A 13,163-nucleotide genomic window follows, 5' to 3' on the forward strand; every position below is an offset into this window, starting at 1 on the left:
GGTGCCAACAATACCTCCAAGTTGTTATATTATAATTTATAATTTAATGAATATATCAAATTTATATTATATTTATACATCTTTTATGTAAACCCAAGAAGCTTCTCAGTGCTGTACGGAGTATGTTTATAGTGTTGTTATTGTAGTTTAAGTAAAATATGTGAGTACTCCTCCCACCACTAAGAATATGACTTTTATAAGAAACAATGCATTGGTCCCTATCTGAAGGCTGCCTTATCTTGCCCCATGCTGAGCAGCTATACATAATTAGTTCTGCCTATAGGACAAGCCCTTGTGAAAGCTGTTCATCGTGTGATATAATGGACCAAATGTTTTAAGATCCTGCCTTCATGTGCTTGCAGAGTCCATGCTATATATGTAAGAGGACAGATGGCCATCGCTGTTGGTGCAATTCTCCCCAGCTTCTCAGAGCTAATACACCCGGCATATGGACATGCATCACAGGGTGGGGACTGGCATCGGGCCCTCAGGAGAGCACGCTGACAGGATAGGAGATGCGATATGTGGTGCAGTTTCCCAAAAAGACTGGTTCCAAGCCACCGGCAACACTCAAGACCCAAAGTCCTGTGCAGGCACATTTCACCGACATAAATGTCCCTGCGTCTCAGGAAAGTGAATCTGCAGGTGCCTCCTGGCAGGGTGCACCGACGCTAGAGATTAGGTCACGCCTTTTCATGAAGGGGAGTGTGAGTGTGTGTGTGTGTGTGTGTGTGGGGGTGCAGCAGTGACAGTCTGCCATGGGCCATTGGGATGAGGGCAGAGGAGCCGTTCATTCTCATTTAGGACAACCTTGGTTCAAAGGTATCCGAATAATCTCCTCTCTATTCCCCTATCAGAGTGTACTTGAGCTCTCCTTCTGCTCTGGCACCCAGCCCCCATCTCCCCCACCCCACCCCCACATTACTGGACCCATCCCAGCTGAATGGATTAATGGCCTTCTGACAACACAATAAACCAAAACCTGCCGCTTGAGTAAATTCATTTTATAGCCGCCATATATCCACGGTCAACTTCGATGCAGTCACTCTGCAAGATAATAGTCTCTAGAAAAAGCCACCACTGTGTACAGACTCCTTGCTTGTCTTGAGGTATTTACTTATGTCAGGGCAGCACTGAAATTACAACTAACCAGGAAGAAATGGCAGCAGTGGAGACTCTGTGCTGCCATCATGTGGTACATTGTGTCATATCTTTGGTGTCATCACTCCTAAACTCTAAACTCCTTCACTCTGACAGGAAGTCAAAACACATGTTGTAGTCAACAGTGGTGGCAGTAGTACCACTATACAGGACTGTCTCAGAAAATTAGAATATTGTGATAAAGTTCTTTATTTTCTGTAATGCAATTAAAAAAACAAAAATGTCATGCATTCTGGATTCATTACAAATCAACTGAAATATTACAAGCCTTTTATTCTTTTAATATTGCTGATTATGGCTTACAGCTTAAGAAAACTCTAAAATCCTATCTCATAAAATTTGAATATTTCCTCAGACCAAGTAAAAAAAAAGATTTATAACAGCAAAACAAAATCAAACATTTGAAAATGTGTTTCCAGGTGTTTCGAGTTAATTAGACGATTCAAGTGATTTGTTTAATACCCTACTAGTATACTTTTTCATGATATTCTAATATTTAGAGATAGGATATTTGAGTTTTCTTAAGCTGTAAGCCATAATCAGCAATATTAAAAGAATAAAAGGCTTGCAATATTTCAGTTGATTTGTAATGAATCCAGAATGCATGACATTTTTGTTTTTTTAATTGCATTACAGAAAATAAAGAACTTTATCACAATATTCTAATTTTCTGAGACAGTCCTGTATATTTTACTTAAAGATAAACACTACAAGAAACAGTCCTGTATTCAAAAACTACAGAAAGTAAAAGTACTCATGTTGCAGAATGGCCCATGTCTGATTCATATATACATGGCTGAATTACAATTAGTGAATTATTACCTTCGCATTCGAGAATGCGGAAGGTTATGTTTTGATCGCTGTGTATTTATTTGTATGTGTGTTATTCGCATAACTCAAAAAGTATTAAACCGAATCGCATGAAATTTGGTGGGATGATTGGTTATTATCCGGGGACCATTTGATTAGATGTTGGGATCGATCGGGTCAAAGGTCAAGGTCATGAAAAGGTACCAGAAAAGTGGCTGCGGCGAAGGTATGCGCTCTACCGAGTGCCCGTTCTAGTTAATGTATACATCAATCTATTAGGGCTGCCCGGTGGTGCACTGTCACCACTAGGGTTGGGTACCGAAACCCGGTGCCAATATGGTACCGGTTCCAATACAACCGGTATTACCCGGACCGAAACGCAACGCACATTTCGGTGCTTCTTTCCGGTGCCTGAGCCGATTAAAATTGAAAAAAACTATTGTTGTGAACTTCTCTGGTGACTCCGCCCTGTCAGCAGGTTACGATAGCCTATCATTTAACTTTGACAGCGGAGGCTGCGCCGTGTGCAGTGTTGCCAGGTCCGCGGTTTTCCCGCGGAATTGGGCTACTTTTGAAGTGTTGCCGCGGGTTGAATTTTTTGTCCGCTGGTTCGGGTAGACCTATTTTGCATGCAAATTACATGAATATCTTTAAATAAAAATCCATATTTTAAATGAAATAATTTATTTATACCCAAATCCTACCAAACTGACTCCAGATCAGCACGTACACGCCGACACATCCGCGCAGTGCCTTCGATCTCCGCGACCTTGTCCGTCACCATGGAAACATTGTCACGTGACATCTAAGCGCTTTGGTGCTAGTGACGTCACGGAACCCCGAACCAGAGTCTGGAAGTAGAAGTGATTTCCAGCAAAGCAGCAGGGATTTGTGAATCTCACAGGAGCGGTGGGCGATAGGCGGTTCAGAATCGCCTACACGGGAGGAGCGATTCATAGGCGAGTCTGATTATGAATCGCCGACCTCCCCAACGGGGTGGGACGGTTTGGCGAGAATCACCTCGTGTGATTACTCCTACACCCCATCCCGGGGTGGGTTTGGTTCTGTGGGATTCACAAATGGGGCCCTTTTAACCCCTTAGTTTAGTTTAGTTTATTTTAGTTTAGTTTAGTTTATTTCGATCAGCAAAATATACAACAATCAGAATTCAACAAAAGAAGAAAGTGGCTGAACGAAAGGGTCGAGGCTGAAGCTCTAGCTTATAAGTGCCCTAACCTATGATTTATCAAAAAAACTTATTTCAAAGAACCATATATATATATATTAGTGCTGTGAAAAATAACGCGTTAACGCGTTATGATTAAATTACAGGATTAATTAGTTGTTTTTTTTAAACGCATTTAACGCATGTGCAGAATGAGCTTCCAATAGGTCTGTTGTTGGTCGTCTCTACAGCAACATGTCATTCTGTCTCTACGTGTCGGGTTAACACGACTCCGATCTCCGTCTCGCGCGCGCTGCAGAGCTCCGGTGCCGGCGCCTGACGAAAAAAAGTCACTTGCCCCCCCATCATGAAGGAGTTATGCTTAGGACACTAACATGGTTAGCAGCGGTCCTGGACATGGACTTTAGAAGCAGTGTATATGGTTTGGCACGGGCATATTTTGAGTTCTGATATTGGGCTGGTTTTTGGGCTGGTTTTGTCACACAGACCTGGCAACCCTGGCCGTGTGTGACTACGTGAGCCCGTGTCGAGCACACCAGCGTCAGGCTGGGCGCGATGGGGAGACCGTCACCGGTCCCCCTTAACACGTGGAGACCGATTATGACGAGCAGCCTGAATTTAGATTAGTACCGTAAGGTTGACTGCAAGTCTTGCATTCATAAAAGTAGGCCAAGAAATAATAAATTAGCCATTATAACCATGCTTAAGCTAGCTCGTAGCTAGCACGAGCTACGAGCGTGACAGTCTGCTAGCAGATGTGTTGATGTACAGCGGTCCCGGCTGTATACCCGGTGTTACCGGGAATATAATGACGGAGGAATAAAGACCGTGGGGCGTCACTTTGTTTCAGTGGAACTCTCGCTGTCAGAAGCGAAACTTTATTTGTCACGTGTCATCTTCAGTCCCTCTGATTGGTTGTTCTCTTTGCCCATCAAAACAGTGACAGGATTAACCCTATAAAGTCTGCACATGACAATACATATCACATCATATAATGGAGAACATATATTGTGTATGTTAACAGTCGGATATCCGTTGTGTGTCAGTGCTCCATGATAACGGCTTCTACAGGGAATATGGCCGAAGAGGTTTTTAATGTCCTCATTGTGCGTTTAAAAAAAAAAAGTATCGGTTCAGGCACCGGTATCGTTTTAAAAGTACCGGTATCGGAAAAAAACCAAACGATACCCATCCCTAGTCACCACACAGAAAGAGGGTCTTCCTCCCAGAGTCCAAAGACATGCGGCTCAGGTTAATTGGCGGCTCTAAGGTGTGAATGTGAGCGTGAACGCTCGTCTGTCTGAGCCCCGGGATCAACTGGCAACCTGTCCAGGGTGGAGCTCCCCGATGTCGGCTGGGATCGGCTCCAGCGCCCCGCGGCCGTGAATAGGTTTGGAAAAAGGAAAGGAATCACTTTATGATTACAGCTGGTGAACAGGGCTCATTTACATGTATTTGTATTCTGCTGAAAGCTTTTTCTATATCATGATGTATAATAAATCTGTAGAAGTATAAAACAGCTTTCAATAGAAATACTCGAGTGAAGTACCTCAACATTGTACTCAAGTATAGTACTTTTGTCAACTTTAAATAAACCTCTAAAGAAAATAAACCAATAACATTACACTATTCAGTGCTTTATCTTTTTAAAGAGAATAAAAAAATCTGACTCAAGTGAAACAGTTTTCAAATTGAGGTTTTATTATTTGGAAAATTAAGTCTCAAAAATTCATGATACATTTGAATAACAAGTGCACACAAATTCAAAGTGAGGTTTAATATATGGCATAATATAACGTTGCTTAAGATCTGTCAAAATGTTTGTTTACACCCGCGATGAAACCAAATCAGCAGCAGGAATTTCATATCAGCCAAGTTGACAGGTTCAAGTAAGACATGTAGTTACAGTTTGTTAGTCCTTTAAGTTATAAGCAATTCAAAAAGAGAAAAACCATCTTAAAAGAGAGAATTGATGAGCAGTGATTTATCAACAGGAAATGTCAAACATCGAGTTTGGCAACAACATGATGTAATCATAACTACAACATTAATTGAGCCTAATGTGCATCCTCAAACTTAACTTAAATAGATCCTGGAAATATTAACAATTTTTTTACAAAGCATTTAACACTGATGAATAAAAAGAGCTGATGTCAAATGAGAACAAAATCATTCCACTAAAGATCGTTTTAAAACATAAAACATAAAAAAATAAATAAAAAAAAACTGCAACCAAGAGCACATTTTCACAATTAACACCATTAAAAACAAAATTGGGTTTGCAATGAGAACTTTGGGCTAAATTTACCCAAATATATATTTACAAAAAAAATTAAACAGCACTTTATGTATTTCTTTTTGTCATGATGTCTTCCAGTTACACAGAACTAAAATGATACGTACCTGAATTCGCCTTTCCACCAAAAGCTATACTAAGCAACATCACTGTGCAACACAAAGAAACATTAAATACAGGAAGGGTGGATTATTGTGGCCTTCAAAGACCTCAACTATGCAGGCAAACCTCCCAACTAGAGGGGCAACTACACGGCAAACCCATCAAGAGCGATTTCTAAAAGATTATGTACAACATCAAGGCTGCAGTCCATTGGCGTCCTAATATCTCGGACTTTTAAAAGTTAGTTGGCTCAGTTACAGTTCATACACTTTTTTTGAACCTGAAAGACTTTAGCAACTACACAACCTAACACCTCATCTTGCTTCGTAATCCTGTTACATCCCGGCATTTGAAAAAAGAACATTTACATACAATTCCAAAACAAATTTACAACACATGTCTAGTATTCGCCTCGGCTGGACACGTCAGGTTTACAATTCTACACATCACCAATAGCACTGGCCAGAGGAATATATTTGTCGTTATGTGGTGGCACTACCAGGGTTTTTCCTGGGTCAAAATGGGTCTTCGGTGCTCCCAAAAAGCTCCGATGCCGGCGCGCGCCTCGCTCAGCCGTGATGCGCGCACACACAGGTGAGCACACCTCTGTTAAATTAAGCTTAGGCATGGCTAGCGGCACTAGTCCCGCCCTCCTGAAGCTGTAAACCTAGGGGAAACACTGAACTTGATTACTATTGATCAAAACAGAACGAGGGTTCGGCTGTAGCCTACTTGAAACATACTATTGAGAACATATTCGCTGACATGCACGTGATGAACACAGTTATTATTTTTTTTCCATCGCGGACTTTTTTTTTTGCCTTTGGCGCTCGGGATTTGTCATAGGCGTTCGGGAAAACGGCTTAGGCGCGCGCCCAAATTTTCTCTATGCAGGAAAAATCCTGACTACATTGGAGACAAGAGGGAAGAATTCAAGGTGCATACAAGTGAATTTGTGGGACACGGCACAGTCATTTGGTTGGTGTGTGGAATAAATGAACAAAGAGGCTGCTTGTCTGTGCAGGCCGAGGACGCATGCAGAGACGTCTCATCCCTCGTCACACAGCTGGAAACTAGCAGGGCATCTGGTACTCGAATCAAGGCTGAGTCGTGATACCAACAAGTCACACTTCTGGGTATTACAAGTTATCCTTTCATACACAAGTATCCAGGTCTTCAGGTTGGAGCTCTGGCAACATTTCTGGACCGGTTGTTGTAGCGTCTCAGTCTCAGGTAAAGGTGTGTGTGTGTGTGTGTGTGTTTTGTTTCGCAGTGTTTGTCAGGTGCTGCGTGCGATCGTCCATTCTGCGTTGTTGTCGTTGGCGTGGTACTGGATTGTGTGCGGGCGTGTCTGCCTCTCGATGTGCATGGTCCGATGTGTGCCAGTGTGTCTGACGTTGCATCAATGGCGCTGCGCACGGGGGACAGACTATAGGAAAGCACTTGGGTTCGCCCGCGGATCCTTCTGGTTCCTGTAGCGCACAGCGAGCCACACTCCCAGGATCTGTTGAAAACATGACGGGCAAAGAGATAAATGCATGGGCACACCGGAAAACGGCACTTGTCGATAAAATCAGCACGTCGTCACCAAGATACGTGGTGCGTTTTGACAAAGCGACGACTCGCAGGGCGAGCTACCAGACCAACAAGTCACACTCCTGAGTATGACAAGTTATCCTTTCATACACAAGGATCCAGGTCTTCTAAATGGAGCTCTGGCTACATGTGGACAGGTTGATGTCATTTATCAGTCTCAGTTTAAGGTGTGTGCGTGTTTCGTTTCTCAGTGTTTCATTTCAAGACTGTTAGTGATTTACCAGAGCAAACGGGTGCATCAGAGTTTCTAAAATGTTCACCGATCCAAAATATGAGTTTCATTGAGTGAGAAGATTCCATGAGAATTAATTGATTTGCACCAATAGTGACATTTTTATAAACCGATGTGAAACTAGATGGATATATTTGATAGATGTGTGCATTCTTTTAGACTAAATCTGCATGCAACGTTAAACTCAATTTGCGTCTTTCTTGTGTCCTTCAAAGACTAATTAGACCAATTAAATGAGCGGGTCACCGTACACTCACCTCTGTGAAGCTGAAGAAGAGCCCGACGCCCCCGAGGATCTTCAGCGCCTCAGTTGCATGAGTCAGCATCATATCCCCGCAGGTGTAGCAGACGGTGTTCTTTTTGCATAACTGGAGGAAGACGCACAGAAAAAGAGAAAAGAATAAAAGGCCTTTCGTCTTCAGCAGTATGAGTCAAGTGTTTGTCGGCCAAGCCAGAATTACCTACCAAAATCTATTCTGAGAACTACAGAAAAAAACATGTGGTTAAGGGGAAACCGCTTATGTGACCGACTTCTGTTCAGTGGGGCATGTTGTGCAACAGGGATTTTTTTGTTGAAATGACAGTATTTATTTATGATGCAGGTGAACTTGTATTTAAGGAACACCATATACAATGCGAAACGGAAACAAAGATCTCGTTTAATGATGTAGTGACTCAGGACTGTGTTGGTGCAGTTGAAGCAGCTTTTCTCATAAGAACAATGTTGATATCTAAGACCCACAGCAGGGCAGTTCTGCAAGTCCAGATCAAACTGTGCCTGGCTGGCGGTGACGTTGAGCAGCCCACAGCAGTTCAGCTGGCTCTCCAGGTCGGTCTTGGTCTTGTTTTCCAACATTCCCCAAGCCGAGTTCAGAAGTGCCTCCTGGAGAAGAGAACACATGTATTTATGCAGATATAAAGATGCAGGTGACTTTCTTTTTTTTTGTCACCACACCACATCCACATTGTTTGAAGCCTCAAAGCTTTTAGAACCACAACTACAGTGATTTTATTGTTCTGACCACAAATCTAAATAATGATAATAAACAGTTTAAGAACAAAAGGTTCTCCGCTCTGACTCAGCCCTATAATGATAGTAATAACAAATATACATTGTCATTATATATAATATGGTTAAAGTCATTCATGAACCAACTTCCTTTTTTTGTTGCCTGAACAGTCCTCATGGACTTCTCCCTGAATCTGTTCTGTCTCTACCTGTTTGTCACGATACTCATATTATAACTTCTATACATATTACATACCTGCCATAAATATCATGATACCCGATACCAGAATTCAATACACCATACAAACAATATGGTACCATAATTACGAGACTGGTATATTTATCTATAATAGTAATAAATAAAACATCTGTATGGTTCACTTTTTACCAACTTTTTCAACACTTAACAAATGACAGTAATATTAGTATTAATACAGCCAGATATGAATGAAACTACATGGTTCGATCATTGTATTGATTATACACTATGAGGCCGTTAGTCTCTGACCAGATGATCCACAGTTCATCAGGATGAGCAGCTGGAGAGTTACAGAACTTTACAGACTGAAACATTTCACTTCTGGCATCTTTTTATTTTTTAAGCCAAAGTCGGTCTCTAAAGCTGCGCCACTTCTCTCGCTGTGAGCTGCGCAGCGCAGTGTGCGCAGACAGCTCGACACGGAGCAGCGCGTGCGCTCTGATCGCTCTCTTAATGAAGTATCGATACTAAAATATGCTAAATCACATCGTGTTTAACGTACGGGTACTTTGTTAGCATCGCTACACCGTGCAGCGTGACAGCAGCAGATGTAGCGGGCTGACATTCAAGCTAACCTGAACCCCCAAACGCTGTGGACATCTGAACGCTGATTGGCCGAGACGCGACACGACCCATCAAAGATGTTTTATTGCGAAGAGCACCACGTCACACTTTTCTTTGCGTCTCACTGCAATCTCAACGGCAGCGGGCCAGGTGACCCCCCCCCCCCCCCCCCAAAAAAAACAAAAACTTTTTGGATCTCCACGATTCACGTGGATGACCTATTTTGAGTTCAAAACGGTGAATTTCACCGAAAGGTGACAAGTTTGCAGGTATGTAAGAGACATTATAACTGTTAAAGCAGAGTTGCCTCACCTGCTGTCCGCGGTTCATTGCCAAGCAGGAACAAGAAACTCCAAATTGGAACAGGAAAACGATGAAAAGAACGACCATGTACTTGGAACAAGGGGTCAAAGAAACAACCGGGAAACGACATGGAAACGAAAGACAAAACGCGGCAACCACATGATCAAATCACTGTCCACCGCAACGATAATCATCTGCGCATCAATGTCATCGAGAGGAAAGGATACAAAGAAAAGCATGACTTGGTGGTGGTGTATCGCTCCGATGAGTCCGACGATAGCGATGAGCAGCAGGAAGACGCCCACTGCGATGACCCCTCCGATGATGTGGATGCTCGACACCAAGCCGAACCCCTTGCCCCATGCTGCGACTCCGATTAGAAGCAGCCCGACCAGCTTCAGGGAGACGAGGGAAGGAAGTTAAAGTGTTTTCCAAATTAGTAATGCAGGGGAAGAACGGCAACACAGTGAAAGAATCAAGTGGAGGTACTTTGAGTTCATTGTTAACGTTTCTTCACATGGCCATTATTATTTAATTAGACTGCTGGCCTATAGGCAATCCTTTTTTACTTTTAAGTGATCTGAATCAAATTAAAAACGCAAAGTTCAGTGTTTTATGTATTTAATTGATTACTTTAAACAGACGTGTCTTGCTTATATTCTGTAATACGACATGTAGCTTTATCTTTGATTGGATCTGACAACACATGACAGAATTCTTATTTGTCATGTCTGACCCGGGAAGTTCATCTTTTCGATAACATCCATCCTATATCTTGTTTCACTGCTCTGACGTTACACAGCAACTCCAGCATGACACTCGTGACAGTCACAGTGACTCAGCCGCCAACTCCACAGCTGGCATGTGTACATGTTCCAAAGTTTTCTGACTGGGTGGGTCGTGTCTCAGGTGCATATTTTAGCACTGCAGGCAAACAATGCAAAGCTACTCCGACTCCCGTGTATTTCACAAAGTGCATCCTGGAAGATTTTAAAATAACAAAGACAGCAGGTAAAAGTGAGTAAAACAAACACAACAAAGACGATTTTTTTGACTCGATACTTGGCGTGTTAGTTAAAACACAGTGGGGACATGATCAAGATATTGTGCTAAATAAAACCTGAGATGAAGGTATACCACAATATGAGCTCTGAAACTAACATAGCTAATTATTCTGACAGATTGCAATAAAACAATTGGTTATCTGGTGTATGAAATGTCAGAAGAGATGACAAATTGGCCCAGAAATTGTCTTTAAATATATTTTTTTGTCCAACTAAAAATCCAAAGATATACAGATTATTTTAGAAGACAGAGAAATGCAGCAATGTGTCATATTTAAGAAGCTGGGGCCATCAATTGTTTGGTACGTTGCTAGAAATACAACTTACCAAATAAATCGGTTATCAAAATATTCCCATTTGCTATGGAACAACTTGACGAATCATTTCAACTCGCAGGCATCGACCGACCAATAAACCAACAACAGTTGCAAAGACAACTAGTTGTTCACAGGGACTCGACCAAGAGAAACAGCTGTACCATGATGCAATGCAACAAATACATCTGAAGTGCTTGTTGAGAAAGACAACCATATACTTGTCGTTTTATAGACTCAGGCCCATTGTGAGTTTGTACTTTGCTTTAAGCGAGATGGGGAGTCTACCATGTTGTCTTCCTTAGATCACATATATAAAAAGGAGCAAAGCAACAAGCCAGTACAATACAGTACTAAACGGCAGACTTAAAATTCACCACACGGTCCAATCTCCACTAAAACATTCTTCACAATGTCAGGTTTCAGAAGCTAAAAATACATGTTCGCTATCACAACTCACATGACTGACACAGACATGAGATATAGTTGCAACAGGCTCGGGTGACGAACAAGGAGACAACATGTGGGAGATAACATTCGGGGTCAGCTGGCCTCCCAGCTAACGGTAGCATCAGGCACACAATGGCGAGAGCTAACCAAGGTTTGCTCAAACACATCTAATGCTACATGTTCGTCTAGTTGGCGAACGGCCACTACACAAAGCTCCACTTCTAAATATACAATACACTGACACGAGTCCACAGCAGTCGTGTGAGAGATAGACACAGAAGAGTGGAAAACAAAGGGCACAATCGGTCATCGTTCAGCTGACATAACGCTAAGCTAGCTAGCGTTAGTTCAATCAGAAGCTAGAAGTTAGCATCGTGATCCATTTAGTCACTCACCATGTAAACCACATTCAGGGAACAAAGGGCATTTTTGGAACAGGTGAAGCCGCCACAGACCATATTTAAAATTAAAAAAAGAAGCTCTATCGACTAATGAATGAGTTGTTACAAAAGAAACACACAGAGAGCGGCGTCGGGCTCTCCGGAGCGCTGACGTCTGGACACAAGTGTTTCTGGCCAGCGGAGAGGGCGTCGCATCTGACGTCAGCCGTATGCCGACAGGTTGAGGATGGACCCGGAGAGTTAAAGGGAAAGTGGCTTCAACCATGAATAAATAAATAAAACGTAGCGGTAATTTGAATGCGTCGATATTTGTAGGAAGGGTTTCAAAAAGAGAGACAGAACTGTGCTTTTTGCTCATTAGTAGTCTGCTTGTTTGACAGATTGTCGGCTAAATCTAGAGATATAGTGCCATCTAGTGGCGATGTAGCAGATTGCAAGCAACAGCATACCGCACCGATCATAACACCACTCTGAATACTAAATATTGATTTGCAAATTAGCTTACATTTACAAAGTTTTTTAATGTTTTACAGTCAATTCTTCTATTCATTTGATGGCTGTATGTCATGTTTTTGGATGTAACTGTCTGTAATGGGGCTATTGTAACAGTACTACTTTTTTTACATGAAGTTAATGCAAACATTATATTTGTGATTAATAGCCTACAGTATATAGTTTGAGATGGATCACAGGCAGATTATGATCGGTTGTTGAATAAACAACTAATGTTGATAGAAATAACACAAGTTATCTCTCTTTTTCTGTTGTCTTTATATCTTTATTCAAGACATTTTCTTGAATTGTTAATGCTTTTGAAATTAATTAAAAAATATATAAAGCTAGTTAGTCACAGCAAGAGAATAGTGGAGCAATAGAGTGTTTGCATATATATATTTTACAATTAGGAACATGTTCAGAAACCTGGATAGTGATAACATGCGGGGCGGCTGTAGCTCAGTGGGGTAAGAGGGCCCGAGCCCCGCTCTCCCCATCAGTTGCAAGTCGAAGTGTCCTTGAGCAAGGCACTGAACCCCCAGTTGCTTCCCGGGCGCTTCACCACAGCCCACTGCTCCTTAATAACTAAGGATGGGTTAAATGCAGAGAACTAATTTCCCCTTGGGGATTAATAAGAGTGTATATTATATTATTATGCTACAGTATCAAATGTCTGTTGGTAGCATATCCACATCTTTAATGGCTCATCCATGTTTCTGAAACCAGGATGAGATGTTCACAACACACCAGTGGACAATAGTGGATGTAAACACACCAATTGGAAAATCAAGATGCCATGAATATGCACATTTATCTATAGTTTGACTGGTAGACACCAGAGGGTTCAAGTTTTCCCATCACACTTATGTAAGTTGCATATTGGACCATGATTGGTTTTAAACTAAAGGAAACGTTCCCCCT

The 13,163-nt window shown here is 42.0% G+C and overlaps 1 protein-coding gene across 2 annotated transcripts; it reads right to left on the reverse strand.

Annotated features, from left to right (window-relative positions):
* Nucleotides 1-4,835: 4,835 nt before the first annotated feature.
* Nucleotides 4,836-11,893, reverse strand: tspan31 (tetraspanin 31). 2 transcript variants are annotated; one of them, XM_056423833.1, is made up of 6 exons: nucleotides 11,742-11,893; nucleotides 9,746-9,913; nucleotides 9,528-9,608; nucleotides 8,126-8,266; nucleotides 7,641-7,751; nucleotides 4,836-7,059 (listed from the first exon to the last, which is right to left on the reverse strand). In XM_056423833.1, exons 1-6 carry the CDS (start codon nucleotides 11,802-11,804, stop codon nucleotides 6,985-6,987), a joined length of 639 nt encoding a protein of 212 aa, XP_056279808.1. In that variant the 5' UTR covers nucleotides 11,805-11,893; the 3' UTR covers nucleotides 4,836-6,984. The 2 variants fall into 2 exon arrangements, with proteins under 2 accessions (XP_056279808.1, XP_056279807.1); XM_056423832.1 differs by lacking the exon at nucleotides 4,836-7,059 and having other exon boundaries at nucleotides 7,664-8,266.
* Nucleotides 11,894-13,163: the final 1,270 nt, after the last annotated feature.

Source organism: Pseudoliparis swirei, chromosome 9 (genome assembly GCF_029220125.1).
Source record: "Pseudoliparis swirei isolate HS2019 ecotype Mariana Trench chromosome 9, NWPU_hadal_v1, whole genome shotgun sequence".
Classification (NCBI taxonomy): Eukaryota; Metazoa; Chordata; class Actinopteri; order Perciformes; family Liparidae; genus Pseudoliparis; species Pseudoliparis swirei.

Coding starts and splice junctions, on each gene's coding strand:
- tspan31 (XM_056423832.1), bottom strand. CDS start 11,804: ATGGTCTGTGGCGGCTTCACCTGTTCCAAAAATGCCCTTTGTTCCCTG. Junction 9,914..11,741: donor CCCTGAATGTGGTTTACATG/GTGAGTGACTAA, acceptor GTCTCCCTGAAG/CTGGTCGGGCTGCTTCTAAT. Junction 9,609..9,745: donor ACCAAGTCATGCTTTTCTTT/GTATCCTTTCCT, acceptor CCTTGTTCCAAG/TACATGGTCGTTCTTTTCAT.